The 27331-nt window shown below is 60.6% G+C and overlaps 2 protein-coding genes across 6 annotated transcripts in view; one reads left to right on the top strand and one right to left on the bottom strand.

Annotated features, from left to right (window-relative positions):
- Positions 1–7337: 7337 nt before the first annotated feature.
- LOC143170291 (5-hydroxytryptamine receptor 3A-like) lies at positions 7338–12827 on the top strand. Of its 2 annotated transcripts, none has more exons than XM_076358439.1 (9): positions 7338–7404; positions 9471–9634; positions 9815–9859; positions 10213–10322; positions 10913–11082; positions 11311–11471; positions 11730–11940; positions 12122–12355; positions 12529–12827. In XM_076358439.1, the coding sequence occupies exons 1-9, from the start codon at positions 7338–7340 to the stop codon at positions 12825–12827; spliced, it is 1461 nt and encodes a 486-aa protein (XP_076214554.1). The 2 variants fall into 2 exon arrangements, with proteins under 2 accessions (XP_076214554.1, XP_076214555.1); XM_076358440.1 differs by having other exon boundaries at positions 7338–7400; positions 9464–9634.
- A 3037-nt stretch (positions 12828–15864) lies between these two features.
- The window catches only part of ZBTB16 (zinc finger and BTB domain containing 16), a 66779-nt gene continuing 55312 nt past the window's right edge, over positions 15865–27331 (bottom strand). For all 4 annotated transcript variants that reach the window (XM_076358707.1, XM_076358706.1, XM_076358704.1 and 1 more), the window contains exons 5-7: positions 21659–21829; positions 19208–19375; positions 15865–18920 (exon numbers count right to left, since the gene is read on the bottom strand). In XM_076358707.1, coding sequence (XP_076214822.1) covers positions 18691–18920; positions 19208–19375; positions 21659–21829 — 569 coding nt within the window. In that variant the 3' untranslated portion in view covers positions 15865–18690. The remainder of the gene's footprint in view (positions 18921–19207; positions 19376–21658; positions 21830–27331) is intronic.

The following is a 27331-nucleotide window of genomic DNA, read 5'->3' on the forward strand; positions in this document are numbered from 1 at the left end:
GAGCGGGGCCGCGCCGCCCGCCGCGCATGCGCGGCCGCGCCGGTTCCGGCCCGGCCCCGGGGTCCCGCCGCCGCCGCCGCCGCCGCCGCCGCCGCCGCCCCCGCCCCCGCGGGGCCTTTTCTCCCCGTTTCTGAACCCGGCAGCAGGAGAAACCAGCCCCACGTGTCCGGGGAGAGCTCTCTGACCCCGCCGCGCTCCTGTTTACAGAAAAAATAATAAAAAAATTACAAAAAGAGTGAAAAAAGAACATTTATAAACCGATTTTGGTCCGAGCCACTCTCCACCCGCGAGGGTGCAGGGACCCACACGTGTCTGCCCGTCACGGTCCGGTGCTGGCAGGGCCGGGAAGCTGCGGGCACCGCGGCTACGGAAGGATGCGCGGGGGGGGCTGGGGGGTCAATCGCTAGCGAACGGCCGCCGGCGGCGGGCGGTCCGGGGGCCGCAGCAAAACCCAGGGGCAGCTGAGACCCTCGGTACGGCTCTGCACAGGCTGCCTTCCGAGCACCTCTCCTCCGGCCTCCCTCGTCTCGGGGGGTGTGGGGGGGATCTTTACGTGTTTCGCAGGCGTTCTGGGGCTCGGCAAGCGCCCGCTCCCCGTGGGGGACGGGGGGGGACGGGGGGCTGGAAGGGGAACGGCTCCTGCCCTGGTCACGCTGCTCGAGGTGCCAAACCCCGGAGCTCTGCAGCTGGCCGTGCTCCAGGGGTGGGCGCATCCTGGGGGGAAAACCGTGAAGAAAAGGTTCATAACGACAGAGGGGGCCGGTTACCTGCTTTCTGCATTTGCCAAACTGACGGTTTTGCGGTCTGGTTAAAATTAGGAGAAAACAGTCGTTTTCCAGGTTTAGTTTCACTGAAAGCCCCCACTGTTCACCGCTTTGTACTGTCACCTTGTGCAGGCAGCGGAGCCGAACCACAGGGCATCAAGCGCCGTTCCCTTCACGTCCTCGTGCAGATACAGCCGAGATTTCACCTTTCTCTTAATAAAACAGCTTAACGCCTGAAACGGAGACGTGCCAAGCAAGGGACCAGGGGCTTCGCAGGATCCGGGCGAGTCCGCACGGATCCAATGCTGTCGGCAGCTCATCAGCCCGCCCGTCAGAGACCTGGACGCGTGGGACCCCGCAGATGAGATGTGGCTCACGCGTCTGGGCAATTTGGCTCAGCCTGACGAGCCGGCGGGGCTGAGGTCCCCGGGGGCTGGCGAGCAAAATATCCTTCTGCATCATCAGAAATGTGTCACTTACAATTGCCGACCAGCACTTCTTCCCGGCTGGGCACCGAAGCCGCTGCGTCGGCGACGCTGGCATCGGCGTTCCCGATGGAGCCACGACGCTGCAGGAGGAAGGGGGTAAAAGGGTCAGACGATGCCACCGCCATACCCCCTGTTTGCTAATTCCCAAGCCAAAATGCCCTTTCCCGGCTGGGTGGGTATCTCCCGCAAGTGGATTTTCCCTGGGCAGTCACAGAGCATCCTTTGCCTTTTGTTTTGGAAGAGGTGTGGGAATTTCAACGGGGGCCTTTCCGGGATCATCTCGGCTCCCACGTTCTCACAGTTGCTCCAGCTCAGGAATTCAGGAGGCAAGAGGGTGAGGAGGAGGAGTTAGGAGGGTGGATAAAGTAAAACTGAGCAAGCTGGTGGCGTTACCCAATTTCCCTGATATGCAAAGAAAAAATAAGACACTCGGTAAGTTTTAAACGCAACGTAAGGAATTCTACCTGTTTTGGGAGCTTGCGAGGCTATTAATAGTGAGAGATAAGGAGGTGATGTTGGTCACCGTAATTTTTGCTATGGGATCTCTGCGTGCCGCTGCGGGCACACTGCTTCACCCGAGCAGCTGCCGGCCCCAGCTTCATTGCTGCCTCCATCCTCTGCCTCCTGCTTGGCATCCGTAAGAGACTAGTTCTGCCTGGGAATATCCCACTATTACGGCGACCTGGGGGAAACCTGAGCAGGGAGATGATCTTGTCGGAAGAGAAGACTTCTAATGTGCTTATATCAAGGTTGGCCAGCTGCGAAACGCAGATACGGTTGTGCCTGGGCTGGAGCATCCCCGACAGACGCTGCAGCATCTGCCTGCCGAGATGGGGGGGAGAGAAACACAGGCGCCCGCTCGCTAACCACCCATTTCGCTCTAAGCAGGCTCCCTCTGTTAGGAAGAGTAATGACCCCCCCCTTCTGCGAAGCATCCTTTGCTTTTAGCAAGCGAAATGGAAGGTATGTGGGAAAGGCAGAGGGAAGGGCCGGGAATAACGCCGGCGGAGAGGCAATTCCGGCAGCCAGCTGGCGCCGCGAGGCTCCTCGTCTCAGTCGAGGAGGAAGAGCCGGGTGTGCACGGTGGCTCAGCCATGAGCTGCCGGGATGGCCACGCTCCGACGAGGATGCTCCGGGCCGGCACAGCCCACGGCCAGAGCTCCCCGCCCGGGGAAGGGTCCCCAGGGATTTCCCTCCCTTAAAAAAAAGTATTAACTGTAAAAATTCTGAACGTCCCGGTTACAAAATTAAACTCAGCCTCGTATTTTTAGCTCCGGGTTTGCTGAGGGTGTGTATTATTATGTTTAGCAGCCTGATTAATGCCGCAGTGACTAATTAGGGCACAGGACAGATACTGGCGATTCGTTTGCAGCGTCAAGTGCAGTCACAGCGCTGTTACATCAAAGATAATTTACTGCAGGGGGATCGTACGCCCTCAGACGAAGAACGAGCTGAAGACCTGCCCTTACGCCGCTCCTTCCATGTCCCGACATCTTTCCATACAACCCTCTCTTAGCAAAAGGAAGCAATTTGCACTGCAGGTGCTTTAAAAAAGGAAAAATCATCCAGGATGTTGTATTAGCACTAGGGGAATGTGAGTTTTAGGGATTTTCAGTGAGTACCAAACACTCACACTTGAGATCGCAAACGATCCTCGGAAGGAGGAATTTCTCACCTGGAGTTCCAGCCTCCGCGGCAGGATGAGGGAGATTTTGCTGCCCCTCGGTCGCATCCCGGCTCCGGGTCGCGTCACCCACGACTTGTGAGCTTGCCAGGCGTGGCGTCTTTGCAGTTTCCTCGCAAGGATCCCGCTCCTACTCTTAAACAGAAACAGCGGAAAGTTTTCATCTCCCCTTTGCCACAAAACCCAACCCCAGCCCAAAGTCTCGTGCTGGGCTCTATCTCCAGCTCAGCACCCAGAAATGGAGACACCTCCAAATTCATGCTTCCCTGTGAAATCCTTGGCCACAGGGCAGTCAGAACATGATACCCACGTGCAGTCTGGAGACGTTCACCTTCCCCTCAACACCCAGCGTGGCAGCCCAGCCATCGGCAGCATCCTGCACGCAGCTGAGCACCACGTGCTCCCAGCCCGTCTCCAGCCACCGTCCCCTCCAGGGCCATCCCCACGCATTGTGCGGCAGCAGCCGACCTTCCCAGCACTGCCGCAGCCCTCCCTGCCTTGCTCTGCATCTGTCTCTGCCTTCCCTCCCTGGCCTGAGAGCATCCCCTGGACCAGAGCATCCCCTGGACCGAGAGCATCCCCTGGCCCTGGAGCATCCCCTGGACCAGCCATCTTGCCCCACCACCCCACAGACCAGCTCCCCTGTCCGCGCCGCTCGTGGAAGAAGGATGGCTTCATTTGCAGAAGCTTCTTGACTAGGATTAGGACTTCTTGAGGTGACCTGGCAGGGCTGGGGCCCCCGGCCCCAGGGCAGAGCCCGGCTGCTGACCCCCGGCCGCTCTGGCTGCGCATTGGACTCCAGCAGAAACAAGGGAGGAGGCTTCTCTGGCAGACTTTTTCAGGTGTTTTACATCAAAAGCTAACAACCTTTTCAGCCCAAATTAACCTTTCCAATTTGCTTGAAATCTGTCTCATTTTCTCCAGAAAATGAAGGGAAAACTACCCAGCTGTAATGGCCTATGTGGTTTTACTAAAACCCAGGCTGGAAGCGCTGTGGTTTCTGATTGGAAATACTTCTTAAAGAACTACAGCCACAGCAGAAGAGCTGGGGTGAAAGGTGAGGAAGGCAGACACGAGTTTTTACATAAAGGTAGCCGGTGTGTGCACAATCTCCGCTGCAAATCTGCCTTTGGGATGGGGTCTCTGCCGAGAAGGTGGCAGGCAGCCCGTGCAGCGGAGATGGCACTGGAGCCCAGCTTCCCTGTCCTGCCCGGCGAGGCTCCGGCACGGGTCTCCTTTAAAAAATAAAAAGAAAAAGGAAAAGATGGTCACGCGAGACTAAACACAGGTCCGGTCTGCTCTCAGCAAGGCAATTCCCGCCTAACCTTGGGTGATATCGTGCCTGCGACACGTGGCTGCCGTCCCCGCTCAGGATGAGCTGGATCTCCTTCATTAACAACAATGGGCTCCAAATACCTTCCCGTACTTATTATTACCTGGCTTTAATGGATAATGAAACAGTGGCAGAATATTGCTAACACCTGAAGGGTGTCTAATGGAGAAGACGACTGAAAGGAAAGCGGTCCCCTCCCTTCATCGGGGGATTTAAAGGCATCAGGCTCCTTTGCTGGCGGGGCGAGGATGGGCTCTGTACCTGCAAAGCTACCAGCATCCGCAATGACCCACGGCAGCGATTACATCAGCCGAGGGTGTAGCACCAAGCACCCGCTCTGGTCTCTGCTTCTGTCGTGGAGCCATGCAAGGGGGTGCCAGGGGAGAGACCCCGCGTGCCCCCCTGACCCTGGGGACCCTTGCAGCACCCCAGGGATGCAGCAACCCTGAGCATCCCCGAGGACCACTGCGCCGCAGGAGAGTGGCTTGCTCTTCTGCCCCTGCTGAGGGTCCCGCATCCCACCGGTGTGGGGGGCTGCTGCGAGCCTGCCTGTGCCAGCGCCGGCAGCCCTGCCTGCAGGCGGTGTTTATTTCATGTCTCGCAGCGTTAAATCATAGCAGACATGCAATTCGGGGGAGCGTGAGGCTCCGTAATGGGCGGCCTCGGGCGCGTGATGGGGCCGGGGCTGGCAGGCAGCCGTGCTGCCAGGGCTCCTCCGCGATGCTATATTGCTTTTGACGCTCCAAACGCGCTCTGAAAGGCGAGTCCTGGCAGCCCGCAGGAGGGCTGCTTCCCTCTCCTGCCTGCTCCGCACGGGCAGGTGCTGCGTGCCGCCACAGCTGAGACCTCCCTCCCCGTCCCACCGTGGTCCCCAGCCCGGCTGCAGCATCCCATCCTGCACAGGGCTCGGTGGCACGCCTGCAGTCTCCAGCAAGTCCCACGGCCCAGGGCAGGAGCTGCCGCAGCTAACGCTGCCGTGGGAATAACACCCGCACAGGGCTTGGTTATGTTCCCAGTAAGTGCAGGTCGGGGACGATGGGGGATGCTGAGCATCGCTGGCCCCCTCACAGAGTGGGGATGCTGAGCATCGTTCGTCCCATCGCGTCGCAGGGACCTTGTGCCTGTACTCTGCCCTCTGGGATCTTCCCAGCCTCCGAGATCACTGTAGCTCCTGGCTAAGCACCAGCTGAAGAAGTTTGCTGCTTGCCTAGCCGAGGTAGCTGCTCTCAGTGCGGCTGCCCTAGGAAAAAGCCCTTAGTCTCCATCCCGGCGCAGAGATGCTGCTGCGCCCAGCTGCAGGCAGAGCCCGGGCAGGATGCGGGGCTGAGCCGCGGGAAGCCCCAGACGCCGAGCGCTTGGATTCCCAGAAAAGCAATTACCGCGCAGCAGATTACAGGGCTAATAAAATCCCATTACGCCATTTCGGAAAGTAAATCTGATCCGGGCACTGCCGATTGATATCAGCTGTCCCACAAAAAGTCCCGCAAGAGCCCCCTGCGCGCGCGCATTATATGAGGCTATAATAGATCACGCTAATTAGATATCCGATAACAGGCGGGCTGATAGGAACTACATTAAAATCTCTTTAAGATGAAGACGTAAAACCCAAGGGAGAAAAGTCAGAGTTAATGATGCTGCAGCCGAGGCTCCACTTGAGCGGTCCTCGCCCCCTCGGCCGCATCCTGCCTGCCGTGGATGCGGGGGGCTGGAGGAGAAGGGGCAGAGCAGGGCACGGTCCCCAGCGCCGCGGCGGCGCTGCCCGTGATTTTCATTACCCAGATTCAATAAGGGGAAAGAGCTCCGAGCTGCCTGCGCTCCCCAGGAGGTGACTTGCCAGCCGCTAACGGAGCCGAGAAATCAAATTAGCCCTGGCTCTGCTCTCGCTCTCTCCCTGACACCGCTGTTGGCAGCCGAGGGGGAGTTCATCAGGGCCGCGCACTAATTCTTATCTCGTTTAAGTGACTCCACGCTGCCATCTGATACGATTTGCTCTGCGCCGCTGCCGCGGGCTCCGGTCCCTGCCCACCACTTCCTCAGTGCTTCCAGCAGCCGGCAGCTTCGTGGGGGCACGGACACCTACAACGCATATAAATGCAGACATACGTACGTGAATATATAAGATTATAGGGAATGGGGGTTGGGGTGAGGCTCCCCCACCAGACGGGGGGACATTGCCTTACCCCAAGGACGTGATGCTCGGACACAGAGGGAAGGATGCTGCGGCCTGAGCAGGGTACCAGCCCATGAACAAATTTTTGCTCTTAATCATACGGGACCAGCCTTTGCTTCTAGTCTTGTTTGCCCAAAGGTGTTGAATATTTGGGGAAACCGAAACTGGTAAGACATGCTTTCATTTGCTGAAATTTGCATGCAAATGCAAATTGCTGCAATGAAAATAGACCCTCATCTGGGTTCACGTTGGAGGCCATTGCGGAAATCTTGCTGCCCCCAGGCAGGGGTGCAAAAGGCCAGCAGGCAGCACGTGCTGCCTGCAACCTGCATCTGGCAGTGTGTCCATCTCTGGCGGGATGGATCTGCCCTGCCATAGGGTGTGAAGGGAAGCCCGGTACCTCCAGAGCCCCCACTCCCTGCTCATGGGAGCCTACTCCGTGCCAGTGCCATGTCTCTGTAACCTCCCGGGACAGACCACCCCATCTCGGAGGGTTTCCCCCCGACTTTCTGACCGCTGATGAGCTCCTGGTGCAGCCCTGGTGTCTGCAGCATCCTCTCCCCCCCTGCCGTGCCCCCTGCTCCTGCTGCACGCAGGCACGATGCTTGCATCCCCGAAACCTGCTTTTCCATGGCTAGGCGCCAGGGCAGGGGACGGGGGAGCCCCGGGGGAGCCAGTGGGGTGGGGGGTGGCTGGGTGGGTTGCTCTCGCATCCTCCCAGCCTGAAACTTGATGCAGACTGATCGCGAGATTAATTGGGCGTTCTCAAAAACCCGACGGCGGGGGGAAGGCGAGCAAGGAGTGCTGCCTGCCTCCCTGCTCGGGTTCACTCCTCTGCGGAGCCGGCAGGCTAGGGAGGTGGAGAGGAGGGAGGCAGCGGCTGGGAGCTGGCAGAGCCATGACGCCCGCCACGCTCGGGGCGCTTCTGGCCCTGCTGCCTCTCGCCTCGACGCTGCAGAGCCAAGGTAAGGGAGGGGGCCCCGCGGGCAGGGCTGGGGGGCTGGGGCAGAGCTCCCCGTACCGAAAGGCGTGGTGCGATACCTTCCTAAAACCCGAGCAGCACTGTATGGCATGCAAAGGCTGCTTTTTATAGAGACCTTAATGCTATTGAAAATCAACGTACCTGGGAGAAGCCAAGTGTGGGAAACCTCTTCTGCAAGAGCCCGGAGGCGCTGCCTGCCTGGGCAACACAGGCTGAATGCCCGCAGCAAGGTAATGCGGCGTTTGAACCCAGCTCTGTGTTGTGGGCTCATCGGTACGGGGCTTCGAAGTACTCTGGAAACGTGCAGGGTCCAAGCCCTGAGGATATATATAGAGAGAAACAGGTTGATCTCCTGCCTGCCTGCCTGCCTGCCTGCATCCCTCTGTCTGGAAGCTGCTGCCTGAGCCCTCCACCCGATAAAGGGATTTCTCTAATATAATGTTTCATCCCTCACAACGCAGAGCTGGGTTTTGGGGACGACAGCGCGCAGAAGCGATGCTGTGCCTATGGTTTGTAATCTCAGCTCCGCACGGCGCAAACCCGACTGCCAAAATGTTCACAAGCTATCATTACTATTTTCTTGCTTAACCTTCCTGGGAAATAGTAGAAAAATCATTGTGCTGTTTTGCACCAGTGCAGCTGAAAGCTTTCAGCAGGTTTGTAACTCGGATCTTTGGACTGGTCAGATAGATAGCCCCTCTCATCGGGGCATCGTTCCCGATTCCCAAACCTTCTCCTGCAGTTAGCCCGACAGAGGTGCCAGAAGAGGAGCGGGAGCAATGAGTCTCCCGCCTTAGCGATGCCAGAGGTAAGGGCATAGGAAGGTCTGTGCAGACGCACACCCATGTGCCAGGGCTGTGCCGAGTTGCACCAGGAGAGTTGCCGGCACAGGTCTGGGGCCGGGCAGACCGGCATGGTGTCCGCAGCAGATGCACGAAGCAGCTGGGGCAAACCCAGCCCAGTCCTCCCTCTGCAAAGCCAGAGCAACCCGACCCAGAGCTCGGCGGCGTGGGTGTGAGGAGGAGGAGGAGAGGGTGTGTGAGGAGGAGCACGGGCACGAGGAGGAGGAGAGGGTGCGAGGAGGAGCGCGGGCACGAGCCAGCTGCCACCAGCTGCAGCAGGAAAGGCTGCTTGGCCCCAGCCACGATGACAGCAGCGCCTGCTTTCCTCCCCTTGCCACCCCTCCAGCTGCCTCCATCGGCGCATGCTTGCCTGGGCGAGGGCCATGTGCCCAGCCGGCTCCCCGGCATTACTGATCACCTGCAGACTTGGAGGGGCTGAGGCTGCCGGTTTTTTTTTTTTTGTTTTTTTTTTTTTTAGCTTAAAAGACAGATTAAAGTTCCCTTCCCGGCGGCTTTTCCCAAGTTCCCGGAGATCTATTCCAAATAGTCCCTTTCATTACGTGGGAATTGGACGCCGGGGCTGGGCGTGCTGCAGAGCAAAGCCACGAGTGCGGCTCTGCCGCCCTGGCTCGGCCGGGGCGTCACCGCCTGCCTTGCAGCGAGGACGCAGGTGCCGCAAGCAACTTGCTCTGCGATTAATGCTGCCGGCACCAGCGGAAGGATTGTTTCCACAGGAAGCAAATGCCAAGATACCAAGATACCTAATAAATGAATTTAGCGTCCTGGTTCATCTCTAACCTTCACCGCCTCCGTCTGCAGGGCAAAGAAGAAATACCCCTGGAAGCAGTGAGTGGTAGGAAACTTATCTGGGTGCAGCGAGTCCCTCGCGGTCCCCCGCTGCCACTGTCCTGGCATCCGTCCGGGAGAGGCAGAAGATGGCAGCCCTGCCCTCCGAGGCTGGGGGACGGTCACAGCCCCATCCACCTACACAGCAGAAGATATTAATGAAACATTAGGTGACGGTTCTGGCGGGCAGGCTTGTTTCCCATCAGGATGCTCCTATTTAACCTTGATGGGAAACCCCAACTGGTAAGCGAGGGGTGGCAGCCAGCAGCATCCCGTGGTTCGCAGCACACCCCTGGGTGATTGCGGCCGCTGCCCCGGTGCGAGCAGCCCTCCATCCATCCCCCCTTCCCTCTGCCGGCAGGTATGCGGCACGGGGGCCGGACACCAGAGACCGCCGAGACCGCCCTCCGCCGCCTGTCCCACTACCTGCTGGCCCACTACCAGAAGGGGACCCGGCCTGTCCGGGACTGGCGAACAACCACCAACGTGGCCATTGACCTCATGGTCTACGCCATCCTCAGCGTGGTGAGTCCTCCGCTCCCAGCCCGCATGGGGTGGGGGCAGCTGCCTTCAGCGTGGGCAGCTCCTGCACGTCCACAGCAAGGGGAATGGTACCCAGTGTGCAGCATCCTCTTGGCACGCTCTGCCCATCCTCCAGAGTGCCAGTACCCCCTGTGCTGACACTGTGTCCTCTTCTTCCCGCAGGACGAGAAGAACCAGGTGCTGACCACCTACATCTGGTACAGGCAGGTGAGCAGATGAGACCACGCGACCTCGCCCCTCCCTTGCTGGGACCCCCCCCCCCGGGGCCGAGCACCCCTGCAAATACAGGTTTGGAGAGGCGTGCAGCCCTGAAGGAGTGGGGCAAGTTCAAACCCATCCCAGGGGATGACAAGACCTCTGTAGGGCATGAACCTCAAGGCACAGCTTTCATGCTCTGTGCTTCACACCACTGGGTGGTGCGATAGCTGGAGGATGAGCCTTTCCGCCCTCCCATGGATGGCATTGAAGATTGGTTCCCATGGCAGGGTGCTAGCGTGGGTTTGGGTCCCGGCACGGTGGAAGGGACCTTGCCCTCCAAACCCCTCTCCCTTGTCCCTCAGCACTGGACGGACGAGTTCCTCAGGTGGGACCCGACGCGCTTCGACAACCTGACGCAGATCTCCCTCCCCGTGGAGAGCATCTGGGTGCCCGACATCCTCATCAACGAGTTGTGAGTGAGGTGAAACCCCTGGGGCCGTGGCAGGCAGCCCCGGGGTTCGGACCCCCCTTGCCCACTGCGGGCACGCGCCGCCCCACGCTTTGTATTCCCGGCACAGAGCTGGCAGCCTCCCCGCATCGGGCGAGCTGCAGATGGGGAACGGCTCGGCAATTGGGCCATTTCCAATGCTGGCTAACCGCAACCGTCAGTAATTACCCGCGCCGTGCCGGGGGTGGGATCCAGATATCTGGAGAAAGGCTTTGTGAAGGCAGCACAATGCGAGGGCAGCTGCAGAGCTGCCGGCCCTTCCTGCGAAGCCAGCCGGCGTCCTTCCCGGCTTTGCTGGGATTTAAGCTGTTCCCACCGGCTCCAGAGAGCCCTGGGACAAGGACACAAATGCTCCTTGGGCTGGGAGAGGGCAGCAGCCCAGGCAGCACAGAGGTGATGCCAGGCAGGCATGCTTGCAGGGGTACTGCCAAAAAAGCAGCTCAGGGGGTAAACCCCCGGCTCCTGGGCAGTTCCCCTCCCAAGCTCAGCTCGGCAGGAGGAGCCCCTGCCCAGAGTGCTCCTCAGCCCTGGTCTCTGTCCTTTGTGCCCCCCAGTGTGGACGTCGGAAAGTCCCCCCATGTCCCCTACGTCTACGTTAGCCACCACGGGGAGGTGCAGAACCTCAAACCCATCCAGGTGATGACCGCCTGCAGCCTGGACATCTACAACTTCCCCTTCGACGTCCAGAACTGCTCGCTCACCTTCACCAGCTGGCTGCACCACAGTGAGTGCCGGGACCCCCGCGGCCGGGGGGCTCGGGGGGGGGAGCAGGCAGGACCTCCGCCGGGCTGGAGCTCCGTGCAGAAGGCAACTCGCCCCTCTAGATGGCCCCAGCGGATCGGGGATGCGTGCAGGGAGGGCAGGCAGGCACCCAGCCCGGCGTGGAGGTGCCGGCAGCTGCCGGTGCTTGGGGCCGGGCGCCCCTGGTCCTCACCTCTCCTCCGCCCCCCAGTCCGTGACATCAACCTCTCGCTGTGGCGGCAGCCGGAGCTGGTCAAGTTCGACCGGAGCGTCTTCATGAACCAGGGCGAGTGGGAGCTGCTCTACGTCCTCAGCCGCTTCCAGGAGTTCAGCGTCAAGAGCAGCGACAGCTATGCGGAGATGAAGTTCTATGTAAGGGTCTTCGGCCGCCACGCTTCTCGGGGATGGGGCGCTAAGGGAGGGTCTTGCCACTGTCCCTGTTCCTTGATCACCCAGCTGCTCCCTGCCACAGTGCTCCTGCCTGCGGGCAGGAGGCTCTCGGTAGTGAGCCCTTCCTCTGGCTCACCTTAGTACATCCCACCATCCTCGCCTGCCTTGGCGGAGAGCCACACCAGCTCAGGCTCTCGTTTCAACCCTTCACTGAGCCTTTCCTGTCTCTCTGTCCTGCAGGTAGTCATCCGGAGACGTCCCCTCTTCTACACCGTCAGCCTGCTGCTCCCCAGCATCTTTCTGATGGTTATGGACATCGTGGGCTTCTACCTACCTCCCAACAGTGGCGAGAGGGTCTCTTTCAAGATCACCCTCCTGCTGGGCTACTCGGTTTTCCTCATCATCGTATCCGACACGCTGCCAGCTACTGCGGTCGGCACCCCCTTGATAGGTACAGCGGAGCTACCTGCCAAGCTAACTGCTATGGCAGTCCTGGGCCTGGAGCAGCAGCTCCTGCTGCTCCATACAGAGACCACAGGTCCCCCTAGAGAGGTGGGCAGAGAGGACTCGCTCAGGACCATGCTCTGTGCATGAGCCTTTGCAGGCCACTCACCTCGCTGACATCTCCGCAGGCATCTACTTTGTGGTATGCATGGCGCTGCTCGTCATCAGCCTGATGGAGACCATCCTGATCGTGCGCCTGGTGCACAAGCAAGACCTGCAGCCCCACGTCCCCGAGTGGGTGAAGCGCCTGCTGCTGGAACAAGCCACCGTCCTGCTCTGCATCCGGGACAGGAAGAAATTCAGCCGAAGCAGGACGCAGAGCTCGGACATCTCCAGGCAGGTGGACAACAATGACAGCACAGGTAAGGGCTGCACAGAGAGGGCCCACGGGAACCGAAGGGGACTGGGCCCCACGTAGCCATCTACGTCCACGTAGCCCCTGTTTGCATGGAGATCTGGATGCCCGGGTCACCCGCAGAAAGCCCAGCTCCCCATCTAAAGCGGTTTTTCGCACTTGCCTCTCTTGATCCCGCAGCCAAGCTGAACCACTATGGCTGCGAGGACCCCCGGGAGTGCGAGACGGTGGGGGGCGCGAGGCTTGCAGCGGCCTTTGCCGGCCAGGCGGAGGGCTCCCCGCTGATGCATGGCGTCCTGCGTGAGATCACCGCCATCCGCCAGTTCCTGGAGAAACGTGAGGAGTTTCGCGACGTCGCCCACGAGTGGCTGCAAGTGGGCTACGTGTTGGATGTCCTGCTCTTCCGGGCGTACCTGGCGGCCGTGCTGGCCTACAGCATCACGCTGGGCACCCTCTGGTCGGTGTGGCGGGATGCCTGAGCAGCTCCCACCTTTGGGGGCAGGAGAGGTGGGGACCTCAGACGCCGCCTTGCTCCAGAGGCCGCTCCTCGGCTCTGGGACTCGCCGGTGTTTGCTGACCCAGGCCGGTGCATCCGCCACCTTCCCCCCAGCTCCGCAGCAGCAGCTTCTGAGCACGAAGGCAGAGCTGAGGAGGAACCACCAAGCACCGATGACCCCTGCCCGAGCCTTGCGCGGTGCTTCCCGCCCCCTCCATCCCCGGCAGCGCCCCCAGCCCGGCCCGACCGGCGGCCGCCGCTTCAGCACCGCGGACAGCGGCCCCGCCGGCCCGGCCCCGCGGCTGCCGCCCGCCCCGGGGGTCCCCGCCCGCCCCGGGGGGTCCCTTACCCCTCACCCCGGCTGCCCTGGCCAAGCCCCCACCTCCGTGCACGAAGCAGCGGGGTCCACACGCCCGTGTCCCCTTCTCCGTTAATCCCCCTGCTCGCCGGGGTCCACACGGGCCTTTATTCCCCCCGCCCGGCCGCTGTGCACACTTGCCCGGCAGACCCCCATCACGCTCCTGCCCAGCGGTGCGGTGAATGGGGAGAGAACCAGTGCCAGCCGACGGCAAACGAACCGGGGTGCAAACGGGACGGGCTCTGTGGGCACGCGGTGCTGGAAGAGACCTGCGGGGTCGCCGATTGCTACCACAGCTTCGGTCAATCCTCCTGCTCCCTCTCCCCACCCCTGCCAGGGCAGAGGCGCGAGGCTAAGAGGAGAGGGAAGAACCACTGGCTGCGTCCCAGGGCGGGGAGTTGAGCCCAAACTGCAAGGAGCAGATCTGCCCAATACAGCACCCACTCTTGTTTCAGAGCTGGGGGTGTCAGGGGGTTGTGACAAAAAACACCGAGGGTGTTTTTGAGGTGGTCCCCGGCCCCGCCCGAGACCCCATATAGGTACAGCTCGCTCTTCACGCCGGTAACGTACCTGAGCAACCAGTGCGGGCACCATCCTCGGAAGCGCTGGAGGTGACGGGAGGGCCCGTCCCGTGCTCTAGGAGCATCTCTGCGTACGGTCAGGCTGCGGGCGGTGGGGGAGAGGTGGGTTGACGGTGCCCGGCTCTCCTACGTCTGCCCCCAAGCCCACCGGCCCTGGACCAAGGGCCCCGCTCGCTGTCCCGGAGCCGTCACCTGCAGGAAAACTCCCTGCTGAGTGACAGGGGGGCTGAGGACGGGTGGAGCAGGCTCCTGCCAGCGCCGGCCCGCGCTAATGCGCTGATGGTCTGTAAGTGGCTGCCTATTGATGAGGTGTCCAGTTAAAGAGTTCGCGAGACACTAAATCAGCCCATCGATCCTGCCGAGATCGATGGTGCTACAGACCTGATCACTGCAGCGGGCAATTAACACCCTCTGGAATGAGCCGCCTTCGTGTAACATCAAACGCTCCAACAGACAAATCCAATGGGCCCATTGACCCGGGTGCGCGATGCCGCCCAGCCCGCGTGTTCCAGGGGGCGGCAGGTCCCCCGAGCCAGCCTCGCCACCCCTCTCCTGCCCGCTGGGACCCTGCTGCCCCTCGGGGACCCACCGCGAGATGCTCACCTGTGCCGCCGCATCCAATGGACCACGTCGGTGGCCGCGTGGCCACTCGGTCTTCTGTCCTTCCCTGCGCTAGGAAGCCGTCCCGCACCCGACCTAACCCCCTCGCGCAGCCCAGTGGTCCTTTCCTCCTGGAGGAGGAGGCTGCCCGTGCCGGAGGAAGGATCCAGGTTCTCCCTTTGCCCTCTCGCTGCTTTGGGAAGCGCTGCATGTGGGAAAAAGTTCCAGGCATCTCTCCGAGAGGAGCCTGGATTTTCCTCTTTAAAACAACAACAACAAAAAAATCAATAAATCTGAATCTAATCTACTAATAAAGGTTTAATGAGGACATAATGTTGATGGAACAGAACATTGTTGCAGCATAATCGCTCCCAGCTGCTGCGCAAGTGTGCAGACAAAGGCCCGGTCCTACGACAATTTCCCCGTTATTATAATAACGCCTTTGTACCAGGCCAAACGCCAGAGAGGGGTTTCATCCCCCCTTCTCCCAGGGATGCTGCAGCCGGCAGGTTGCTTGCCGCAGGACCACCTCTGCTTGCCTGGACCAGGACCGAAGTTCTCCCCTATTTGCCCAAAGCCTCCCTGGAAGAGCTGTGCTGGGGGGGAGCTCCGGGAGGCAGGGATCGCCTCCAGGGCCTCGGGGTGGGCTCGCAGGCCCCCAAACCCGCCGGGAAGCCCCGGGGCACGGGACGAGCCCGGCCTCGACGCCAGCGCACGTGGCAGCCTAGCAGACGTCACCCATCCCTGGAAAAACAGGCGATGCTTTGCATCCAGTGACTCCAACCGCGCCGTAATTAACGTTTAACCGCATTGTAACGCCCAGGCGGGTGGCGGACAGCACCCGTGGGGCATGGGCAGCACCCGTGGGGCATGGGCAGCACCCGTGGGGTGCGGGCGTGGCCGGGTGACGCCGGCAGCACCTGCCTGGCCCCGCCGCGGCGCGCCGTACTCTTTGCCGCAGCACAAAAGGAGTGCAGGCGCTGCTGTTAATGTAGTCAGTAAATAAATAAAGGAGGGCTTAAGCTTAGTGTACAGCAATCAGTCGAGAACTACAGGATAATTAACGCAGCGGGGGGCCAGACTACTCTGCAGTCAGGTTTAAATGAAGGAGTTCACTTTCATTGAGGCAAACTTGCTCAGCTCCCTGGTGAGCCGCGCAGGCAGGCAGCGGCGCAGGCAGCGCGCCGCAGGCAGCGCGCCGCAGGACGGGGAGGCGTGCATCCCGGGACAAGGGACGTGGGTTTGCTCCCCATGCGCGGGGACGTCGGCATCCCCGCATCCCGGGGGCACCCCCATCCATCGGGGTTGGTTTAGGGATGGGGGACACTCCCTCCCCCCCCCCCCCGCCACAGCCCTGGGGGAGCCGAGGAGGCACCCCCAAACTCACCACCACCGTGGGTCCCCCCACGGCTCGCCCCGAGCCAGTGGGATGCATCCTTCCTCCTCCTCCTCCCAGCAGGCACAGGAACAGGAGACAGCAGGCCGAGACAACGGAATTAACTTTATTGGTTGTTTTTTTGTTTTCTAACTGCAGATTCAAGGTATACAACTGAACATTGCTATTTTCCTTATGAGACTTATAAATAAAAATACAAAAAATGTTCACTACAAAAAAATCTACCGTTAGTAGGATGTAAAAAATATTCTCTTTGCTATAGAAGGCACGAACTTCACTTAGTGACACATGGAGAGAAAAAAACCTGCAGCAGTATATTCTTCTTCTTTTTTTTTTTTTTGTCTTTTTTTTTTTTTTTTTCCTCTGTCAGAAACACTGAAGTCTTACAAAGAAATGCATCTGAATCTACACAGGACGAAGGCAGATGCGGAGAGCTGCATCTAGGAGACACCACAACTGGTTTTTTTTTTTTTTTTTTTCTTTTTTTTCTTTTTCTTTATTTTTCAGGAAACTTTTAGCTAACGGCATCTGTGGCTAGAGGACAGAGAGGACTCGCAAGCAGAACCGCAAGGGAGCGAACGGCGAGGGGAAGGGGAGAAAGTCGTACAAAAAATAGGAGCCGATAGATACTCTGAGAAAACCAAAGGGGAACTTGGGCACCTTCTGCGCCCGGGCTCAGAGAGGTGCTGAGGTAGACGGAACGAGGACAGCGACGGACCCGAACCACGAGCGGCAACACAGAGCAATGGGACGGGCAGGCGGGCGCTCACGACACCGACGACAAGCCAGGGGAGAGGGAGCCCGGGGCCGCGGGGCCCCGCGGGGCGCTTGGTCCTCACTGCTATGATACACATATATATACTTTTATATATATGGAGGGGCGGCGGGGGCTGCGCCACGGCTCGCCACGCCACGGCAAACAGATGCGCAGACGCGTGCCCGGGGCACCGCGGCATCGCTCCAACACTGATCCCAACGCCATCGCAGCCGGGAGGCTGCGGCACTAAGGGAGGGAGGGGGATGGCGGGACGGGAGGGGAGGTTAAAGCAAAAAAAGCCACATGAGCTCGGCCGTGTGCTCCGCAGCACCGCGGCACCCACGGCCGGCAGCGCTGGTGCACCGCGGGGAGCTACCGCGCACGCGCCAGAAATTGCAGCAACTTTCTGTGTGAAAGAACTGTTTTTTTTTTTTTTTAAATTTTTTTTTTTTTTTCTTAGGCACAACAATTAAACAAGCCGTTCTCCACAGTCACATCCCGGATTGTACAACAGCGGCGTCCACCCTGCGCGGAGCAGCAAAGGTCCCGCACGCAGGGGCACACGCGCGTGCAAAGCCGGACCGGAGTGCGAGGGAGGATGCTGCACCCGCAGCCGCATCCCTGCTCGGCACCAGGAGAGGCGGGACGGGCTCTGCCGGGACTGGCAGCCCCCAGCAAGAGGGGCGATCAGCATCCCTCCAAACCCCATCCAGACACCGTCCCGCTCCCCCCAACTCTTTCCCCCCCCCCCTTTTCACCCCAACGCAGCAAAATGACAAAAAAAAGCCGCGGCCGCAAGCGCCGCGCGGGATGGAAACCGCAGAGCCCGCTTCTGCAACCGCAAAGGAGAAACACAACAAAAACGAACACAAGAGGTAGCTTCAGAACCGACACCCCCGGCCCCGCGGGGCCGGGCAAAAAATACCAGTTTTGGTAAGGATAATGCACAACGGGAGGCCGGCAGGGACGCTGCCGCCGCACCGCCCCTCCACCACCAGCATCGGGCACGCGGCTCGCGCCTTCCCGGCCACGCTGCCCCCCGTCCCCCCCAAATCAATAAAAGCTCATGAGGTCACAAAAAAACGAGGTAATTTCAAGTAAAATGTGCTAAACGCGGAAATATTCCAAAAGAAAGTTCAAAAAAACCGAACGAAAAGCAAAGAAAACGGCGAGCGAAGCCACCGGGCACCCCTCGCTTGCGGGCTCCTGCAACTGAGGGCTGGGCAAAAAACCACGCTCGGCACCTTCCAGGCACCCCAAATTAGCAGAAAAAAGAGGATCTGCCCGTTCGGAGCGATGCCGCGCACCGGCGGCACCCACGCCGGCACCGGCATCGACCGCACATCACCAAACTGGCCGTGTCTCCCCATGGGGGGCTTTGCCCTCGCCCCCAGGGAAGGCGGGGAAGGAAGGGGAAATGCATAGAGAGGTCTTTGGTCAGGGGGAGGGCGGCAGCCTCTGGGTGCCCCTCGCGCCCACCCAGACCCCGGGGCAGCACCGCGAGGCAACCCAGCTCGCACCCGGTTCCCTACCCCAAACACCCTCCTCCGGCCGGGATCCACCCCCCGAGGATGCTCTCGCCGAAGCACTTACGGCTCGCCGGACGCCGGCGCTCTCCCACCTGCGACGCCGCAGCCCGGGAGCGCGGGAACCCTCCCAAAACGGGGGCTGAGCCCCACGCGGAGCCGTGCCCACGCGTGAGCTGGGGTCCTCAGCGGGGCATCCACGGTCGGGTCTATGCGGTGATAGAGGAAACCAGAAATTAAAGCCTTCCCAAAGCACTGGCCATACACGCACTTTCGGGGAAGCGTGCCGCTCCTACACGGTCTTCCCGGCAGCGCCGGTGGCCGGCACCAGTGGTGATGGAGGGGCCGGCCGGGGAGCCCATTCCCCGGGGGCTGCAAGGGGCGAAAGCTGCCCCCCAGTGAGGGTGCAAGGGCAGCGGGCGCACGAGCAGCCGGGGAGGGGGAGCAGATGGGGGCTGGGGAAGGGGCTGGTGCATCCCCCCGCCCCGGCGCGAGCCGCAGGATCCTTCCGGCGAGAAGCAACGAACGAGAACCGAAAACAAACAAGGCCGTGGACGCTGCGGGTTTGGTGGTTTTTTTTTTGCCCAGTCCTCCGCCACTCAGCCCCGCCGCCCCTGCGCCTCCTCCCTCAGACGTAGCAGAGGTAGAGATAGGTCTTCTCTATCCGCCAGTCGGTGGGGATCTCCTCCGGCTTGTGGCCCTTCATGTGCTTCTGCATGGCGGAGAGGCTGGGGCAGTACTCCAGGCAAATGGTGCACTGGTAGGGGGAAGCGCCGTTGTGGGTCCGAAGGTGTTTGATCATGGCCGAGTAGTCCCGGGAGCGCTGGTGGCACAGCTTGCACTCGAAGGGCTTCTCGCCTGCGGGCGACAGGGAGATGGGGGTGTCAGCGGGGGCTCGGGGCCTCCAGGCGGTAATTAACTGCCCGGCATCGACACTGCCGTGGCGGGCACAGCCGATAACCACGTAATGAACAGCAAAACCGATCTCGCTGTTGATCCTCTATTTATGATAGCTACGCGCCGGCGCATCCAACGATCCGTTATCCCCAGCCACCGCCCTGGTCCACGCTGCCGGCATCTCCGCCGGGGGACCGGTCCGGCACTGCCGGACTCACCGGAGACCCTCCCCTCCCTGCAGCACGTACCTGTGTGGACCCGGTAGTGGGTCTCCAGCTGGTGCTTGAGGCTGAACTTCTTGCCGCAGCCGTTGCACTCGTAGGGCTTCTCGCCGGTGTGGATGCGCTTGTGGCCCTTCAGCGTGCTCTCATCCCGGAAGCAGCTGCCGCAGAACTCGCACTCGTAGGGGTGGTCGCCTGCAAGCACACGCCCGTGTCAGGGCCACCATCGTGGCCATCATGCCGCGCCAAAACGAGCTCCCCAGCCTGGATTTACGCCCGGCACCCGCTGCCGCCATCCCGGGGGATGGAGCATCCCAGCCACCCCAGCGCGGCATGCCAGTCCCCGCGTCCCCGTGCGGAGGGGATGGTCGGGTCCGCAGCAGGGTAAAGAGACCGGAGGGCGCCGTGACCCTCCCGCCACCAATTCCCAGGCTTTTCACCCGGCATTGCCAGCACAGACCCGGCCCCGGGCGTCTCCCGCGCTCCAGACCAGGCGGCTGATAAATGAACTCCGGTTCGGCACCAAAGGCAGAATGATTTGAAGGAAAGGTGAGGGCTCCAGCTACTTATTTATTACAGCCGCGAAGGCAAGGACAATAAAGATAGATTGATCGTCCGAGACGTTGTTCATGAATATTTAAATATTACTGATTTGTCTTGTCACTGTAATTACAATTTCTCTGTGCCGCATATCCTACAAGCACAGTTTATGGTAAAGAATGGCCAACTGTATTTCACTTGTCCTGCTGCAGATGTGCGGAGCTGCCAAGCGTGTAATGTTCCCTGCATTTCATACATTTTCTTCAGCTGTGAAGGCTTAAGTCATCCACAATGACCTACGTTTTTTCATTATCCCCGTGTCAAACTGCACTCGTGCCTGGGCATAAATTGTCCTTCTCGTTATATACTCACATGCCTGCGCTTTCGCTTCCTCTTTAAAATGATATTTTACTCTCTCCCCGTGTGCCGCAGCCGAGACCTGCGGCCCCTCGCCTCCTCCCGCAGCTGCCCGCTGGGCACCGGAGGAGGAGGAAGATGCTCAGGATGCGTTTTGGTACCCCCCCCCAAAGGCGAGGCAGGCGGTGCCTGTTGGCAGCTGCGCTTCACCTCCCCATGCCCAATCCCAAACGATCGCCTTGGTTTTCGATCCTGTAGTCAAAGATAGCGATTTTGCAGCCAGAGGCAGACAGCATTTCCACGCGCTCAATTTTTAGGAGAAGCCGTGTAAATGGGAGCCAGGGCTCCCGGAGTGCTCCGGCCCCGGGAGGAGCGCGAGCATCCCACATCCGTGCAGGATGAAACCATGCAGCACCATTCAACACCCCTAAAGCACCGATGATCCCAGTGTTTTTTCGCAGCCAGGAGCTGCTGAAGCAGCAGAGGTTGGGGTGGGACACGCGCGCCCCGACCCGCTGCCCAGGTCACCGGATTACCGGCTATAAGTGGCTCCAGTGCTCGGCGTTAACGTGCTTATCATCAGCGTGCGCTTCCCGTTTCCCCATGTTGGGACCCCCAGCCCAGGCACATGTCTGGGTCTGGCAGCCGCCAGCCACAGCCCGGATGGAGCGACCCTCCCGTGATGCTGCGCCTGCACGTCCCCCCAGCAGCCACTTCTACGTCCCCTTTTGAGGCTGCATGCGTGCACGCCGCTTAGCAGGAGAAAGGAGAAGGGGTATCCCTTGGCTTGGCATGCATTTTCCTCCCCGCCAGCAATAAAAGCGCAGCCGAGGAGGGCGCGCGAGCCTCCAACTCGCGTGGGCAAAGGATGGGCGAGGAACGCTTCACCCACGCAGCTGCAGAGCGCCGTGGCGCTGGCTGCGATGCACGGCGAGGCTGCAACGCACTGGGCAGGCTCCCCCCGCACAATCCCGCTCATTCCCCAAGGATTTGCTTTTTCCCGCACCGGGGGGTTTTGCAGCTGGACCCGAGTGATGGCACTAACCACGTGGCCGGGACCTCTCCCCCTGCCATCCCCTGGTCCTGCCTGGGGACCTGCCCGGGGATGCTGATGGAGGAGCCGAGGACACGGCGTGGGCGCTGTGAGGACGCGGCGTAAGGCGGTCAAAGCCCCGCTCTCCCACCCGGCTCTCCCGGAGCCAAGCTCTGCCCCGGTGGGCTGCGCCACTGAAGCACCAGCTACACGTTGCGCAGGTCGCCCTAATCCCATTAGGGCCGAGCACCGCCTGATTATGTGCATCTACCGCCTGTAAGCCGATGAAGCGGGTATGATCGCACACCCCCTAAGAAGGTCACATGTCACCTTATACAGGATCAACTTATTACACGCGGCTTTTTTTTTTTCTTCCCCCGTTTCATTTTTTAAATCCAAACAACCTCAATGGCAGTCGCCTTGACACTTTTAAGACAATTTCACCTTTCTTTTCCCTTTTGTTCTTTTTTTTTTTTTTTTTACAAAGAGGGAAGAAGCCTGCCCTAGCCGCCCCAGCCCCGAGCATCCCGGTGGCGGTGCCATCGTACCTGTGTGGGAGCGGAGGTGCCTCTTGAGCGCGGTGTGGCTGGGGAAGGTGCGGTTGCACTCGCTGCAGATGTAGCTGCGCACCCCGGCGTGCACCTCCATGTGCTGCTGCAGGGCGCTCTGCGTCTGGAACCGCTTGCCGCACAGCAGGCAGAAAACGGCCATGTCCGTACCTGCGAGAGAGGGAGAGATCTGACTTGGGCACCACCTGGCAGCCGGGACCCCCGTCCCGCTGTCCCATCGCCCCGCCAGGTGTTCGGGGGGGGGTCCCCGCTCCCACCCGGCAGCGGGGATGCTCCTGCAGCAGGGGGGACCCCGAGAGCTGCGGGGCTCTGGGTGTCGTTGGGGTCCTGGCGGTGGGACCCTGGCCACCCCGACCCTGCTGCCGCTGGCCCCACAGGGGGAATGCCGGAGGAGGGCAGGGGGCTTTTATTGCATTGGAGGCAGCTGGAAGCCCCAGCCCCACGATGCCCAGGGATGCCCAAATGCAAGGCAGCTGTTGGGCGATCACCGCATCCCCACGCACCTGCGAGAGCTGCCGAGCTCAGACCTCTCGATGCCAGGGGAAAGGGGACCCCAAGAAACACCCCGCAAAGCGGCCCCGGGGAGCAGGGGGCCGGATGCAAGAGGGCGACGTGCCCACCCCTGCGCTGCGTGCGATCCCGAGCCATAATACAAGCACAAGCTCCATCCTACCAACCACGGGCACAGGTATAAAACCAGCTGCAGGTTGTTTCCTACTACAACAGCAAAAGTAGGAAAAAAACCCCAGCCCCAGATACTTATACACCGTCAATAAAAATATCAGACCTTTGTGTTATTAAACAATTTGCTTTTGTTTATGCATAGCTGATTGTTCAGAACCTATGAGTCAGTGCAAATTGTATTACGCGGGGAGATTAAGCAAATAAATGCTAGCTTTTTGGAGACATTAAAATGAGAGGACTATGGAAATAAAATTATCTAGAAAATTGTATTAGCAATTCATTAGCAGCACAAGATGTTCAAGGTAACCAACAGATCTGCGGTGCCTTTAGGAATGGCAGGGGTGGGGGGGCTGCTCGCCGTGCTGCCAAAACCGGCCCAGGGGAAGCCGGCGGCGAGGCGGAGTCGCCGGAGGGGAGCCCACCGGGACCACCGCACCACAGGGCAGGGAAACGGCGGGCAGCAGGCACCCGCCGTGGTGGTGTCGGCATCGTGGTCCTGCCTGGCGTGCAGGCAGGTGCCGGCGAAAGATGCTCCCCCAGCAGGATGCCGGCAGCACCTCCAGCCCGGGGACCAGCCAGGTGACGGGCATCCCAGACAGCATCTCGGTGCGCGCCATCCCGCCATTGCCCCGTCACCCACCCCGGCATCGTGGCATCATCCGCCGTGGAGTGGTGGCACGCCGCGGCCGGCTCTGCCTTGTGGCTCCAAGGACGCAGGAGCCGCCAGGAGGGATGCTCAGTCCCAGCCTTGGCAAGGCATGCAGCGTGCTGCCCAGAAACGGCCCAAAATCTGCAAAAAACCCCTAGTGAAACGGGAATAAAAGCAGCAAGAGAGGCGGCCCCGCACGGGAGCTGCCTTTCTCCCTCCGCAGGGATTTATCCTGGGGGGGGGGGGGGGGCGCGCAGGCTCGCGCGCCCCCCACGCAGCTGCGGACAAAACGTTCCCGAGACAAAAAAAAAAAAAATAAAAAAAAAAATAAAAAAAAAAAGCAGCCAGTCCCGAACGGGCTGTGCGAAGCAAATCCCGAGAGGTATGCGGCCCCACGGCCCTCGGCGGCCCCGGCGGTGACAGCAGGACGGGTCAAAGGTCCCTGGGGCTGAGCCCCCAGCGCCGCGGCCAGCTGCGGAGCGGAGGCCCCGGCCGGCGGGACGCCTGCCCCGATAAATCTGCTGCCAGCAGCCCCCGCTGGGGCCGGGGACAATGGGCTCCCGCGGGGGCGGAGGGCAGGACAATGCCGCCGGGCCGGCGCGCGGGGCCGTAACAAATCCTCCCTGGCACCGTAGGGCCCTCATTTGTGAAACTAATTGGCCCCCGCTTGAAAAAAAAAACGGGCCGACTCCAGCAGCCGCAGCGATGGGGACGAGCTGCCTCGTGCACGCATGGGGGGATGCACCCGCTGGTCCACAGGGACGGTGCTGGTCCCCCCGGAGATGGGCATCCCCCCCAGGGGTGCTGCTTGCCAGGACCCGCAAAAGGCATTTTTAAATTTTATTTATTTATTTTTTTTTTAGGTAATGCATTAGTAAATAAACAAACACCCCAAATGGGGAGGTCGAAGTGCACTGGCACAGCTTGCGGAGGCACCCGGCGCTAGCCGCCCTCCGAGAGCAGAGCATCTGCAGGGTGTGAAGGCTGATGCCAGCCCGGCGCAGAGGCGGACGATGCAGCAGGCGGCCCTGCGTCCCAGCATCCAGCCCAGCGCCCAGCAGCGGGACGCGGAGGAGCGAGGTCGGACACCGCTTGTTTGCAGCCCTGAGGCTCCGCCGATGTGGCTCTCCAGCAGCCGAGGACCGCGGCACCAAGCAGGGGCTCTGCCGGGCACCGTCCCCGCTGCGGGCGTTCAATTAAGTTGATTTTTTTTTTTCCCTAAGCTGCACGCGCAGCGATGTCCCACCTTCGGAGAGAGGATGGGAGGTGGGAAAAAAAGGGAAAGCTCGCGAGAGGGTGCCTGGGGTCGCTGCCGTCCCTGCCGCAGGCCAGGCTTTGGCAGTACCAGGCTTGCCGCAAGGAGAGCCGCACCGGGCGACGCGGGGACTCGGCGCTGTTCTCCCAGCCGGAGCGCATCCCTGGGCTCCCACCCCAAGCGCATCCCTGGGCTCCCAGTTGGAGCAGCCCCGAGCCAGCCCTCAGCCATGGGAAGAAAAATCACCCCCGGTAGAGAAACGCCGCCGCCCCAAACCAGCGAGAGACGGATTTATTCATTTCCCTGACGTTTTAATGGTTTCTCCCCTTTTTGCGGGAAGATGATTACAAATTAAGCGGCATTTAAACGCTTTTTACTGTCAACAATTAAAAGGGGCGAAGGCGGGCGAGCAATTCATTCCCCGGGAAACGCAGCAGCTCTCGGCGGGCGCCGCCGGCCCTTCCCTCTACTGTACGCCGCACAATGGCCCCGAGCGCGCCATTAATTTTGCAGGACGTTCAAAAGCAAATTAAAATATAAAAAGCCCCCGGGCACAAAGATAGATACCGAGGGAGGGGGTGGCGTAGGTCAAGCTCGCGGAATTAAAGTCTTAGCAACCGGGGAGGTTTAAGCGCAGCCCCGTTACGCCGCGTTCGGCAGCCACCTTCACCCATCTTCCCCAGTTTTACGTATCTCTGCCAGACCCGGCGCTGGTTGCTGGCAGCCGTGAGCATTGACGGGGCAGCTATCGGCGCTGCCGTGGAGGCGGAGGTCAGAGCAGGTTGGGTTTTGGGTGCTATTTGGGAGAGCACACCGGCTGCACCGTGCGAGGCCGTTTTAAACAGCAGGTAGTCCGAAATCTGGTTTTTAGGGCATGGATGCTTGTTCCATGGAGGAAAAACTCTACGGCTGCAAGCCTGGAGGTGCACATCCCGGTTCCCCGGCAGCTCGCTCCCAAATAAGCACGATCGCCGGGGATGCAAAGACAAGCAAGATGTGACACGCGACGTTCAGGGGCTTTTCCGCCCCTGTCCAGCTCGTGGCGAGGGGTGCTGCAGGCATCACGGCGTCGAGCGCAGCGCCGTCTCCCACCCGCTGCCTCCACGAGAGGAGGAATTAAAATAAAAACCCGCCTGGCGGCGGGCGAGGGAGGCAGGGTGGGTCACCCTTCGGAAAGGAGCCGGGTGTGCTCCCGCACCGTGAAGTTTAGGATGCGGGAGGTGCGCCAGCGGGAGAAAGGCGACACGTCCCCTTTAAAAGGAAATATAATTTACAGTGTGCAGCCAGGCGGCCCATAGTTTCAATCTCGTTTACTATAGAGAAAACTCTGCTAGCTGTTCTCTATCCCACAAATCCGATTTAATCAGACAAGCCAGCCAGCGTGGCTTGAAGTAAAAACGGATAATTAGTAAACAGAGAGCTACTTCAGTGCTTCATTGGCATTCGAGCCGGGCTAGTGTGTCGCATTTAAAATGCAGTCTGATGAAGTTTACAAAATCAAACCATTTGTTACTCCTATTGAAGAGGCTTCAGGCCACTTGCAATTAAATTGGAATTAGTGCTCAGAATGAGATACAGCAAATTCATACTAAAAAGGGGTCTGACTTTCAGACATTTGACTTCAAGTTTTTCCCCTCCGTGCGTGCGCACGCGTGCGCGCTCCTGCCGGCTCCCTGCCAGCCCCCCAGACCCTGCGGCAGCACCGCCGAGCCCGGACCCCCGGCGCAGGCAGGTGTAGGGCGACCCGGGGACCAGGGGTGCTCCGGCAGCAGGGGAGCGGGGACCGAAGGGGACCGATGCCACCGTGCCAGTGAAGCGTCCTCCGCTGAGCCCCAGCCGTGGCAGCACGGCTCCGGCGGTCCCCAGGCGCACGGAGCCGACGTCGGGATGCGCAAACCAAACCGCCCCTCCCCGAGTCCTCCTCTTAATGCTGTCATCTTTTCCCTGCCTCTCCTCAGAGCAGTGTTACGAGACTCGAAAAATGAGGCAGATCTGTCCATCCATTTCAGCAATCATCGATAGCATTAGAAACCCGTAATCAAAGGCTGCGGAGGGGCAGGCCGGGAAGGCTCTGGCGTTACAGCAGGCACGGGGGCGCACGCATCGAAGGATGCCGACGGAGCCCGTCGCTGCCTCTCGCGCCGACCGTAAAACCCCCAAGCCCTCGACTCGTGTCCTGCAAATTCGTGGTCTTCAACAAGACTCACGCCTCCTTCAATCTTCGTATTTAACATAATCTCTTACGTGACGCACGTGCCAAAGAGGTGCACTAAAATTGCCGCTATCGTTAGGACCGAGGCAGACGGCTCCAAAACGTTCCGGCCATGCAAAGTAGGAGCCCAAGGGCTGTTGGCTCTCCCCAGATGACATTTCAGGGACGTCTGATGTTTTTTTGTCAGCGTGTCAAGGGCTCCCCAGCAGCCTCCACCTCCTGGACAATGCTGCTGGCTGCAGCTGCAGGGGAGGCTGCAGGCTGCTGGCGTGCATGAAAAGCAGCGTTAGGGGAGGACGGTGTTTTTAGCATCCTCGGGGCCGTGGAGGCAAGTGGATAAAACCGTCGGCGTCTGCAGCCCAAGAGCTGCAGGTAGCCCTCCTTTCCAGCCCCGCCTGCGGGAAAGAGGGCAGGGAGGTGGCGGGAGCGCTGGCAAGGGGTGCATCGCCTGCAGCATCCACCCCTGGAGCATCCCCACGCACGACTCCATCGCCCAGGCGGCAGCGCCCGCCCCATCCCTGCCGTTACACATCTCCGCCGGCTTCGGCGTGGGACGCCCGCCACGGAGGGTGCGGGCTGGCCCCCTCGCGGCACGGCAGCAGATGCCCCGGAGGCAGGGGCTGGGCAGGCGATGGCCGCCGCGGCTCGGACAACGTGTGTGAGGATAGGATTGAGAACCGTTAGAGCCGGTGGGACTTAAGCACGTACTTAAGGCGCCGGGCTCAGCTCGGCACGGAGGGCTCCCTGGGGCTGCCACGCACATCCCGCTGGCACCAAGCCGAGGAGGAGAAGGACGCGTGATGAAGGACAGGCAGAAGCAGCGGGCACTGGCACCGGCACGGTCCTGGGGAT

This window comes from Aptenodytes patagonicus, chromosome 23, assembly GCF_965638725.1.
Source record: "Aptenodytes patagonicus chromosome 23, bAptPat1.pri.cur, whole genome shotgun sequence".
Classification (NCBI taxonomy): domain Eukaryota; kingdom Metazoa; phylum Chordata; class Aves; order Sphenisciformes; family Spheniscidae; genus Aptenodytes; species Aptenodytes patagonicus.

Excerpts from the sequence above, each read along its gene's own strand:
- LOC143170291 (XM_076358440.1), top strand. The coding sequence starts at position 7,338 with ATGACGCCCGCCACGCTCGGGGCGCTTCTGGCCCTGCTGCCTCTCGCC. Across the intron at positions 11,472-11,729 it reads ATGCGGAGATGAAGTTCTAT|GTAGTCATCCGGAGACGTCC; the intron begins GTAAGGGTCTTC and ends TCTGTCCTGCAG. Across the intron at positions 11,941-12,121 it reads GGTCGGCACCCCCTTGATAG|GCATCTACTTTGTGGTATGC; the intron begins GTACAGCGGAGC and ends ACATCTCCGCAG.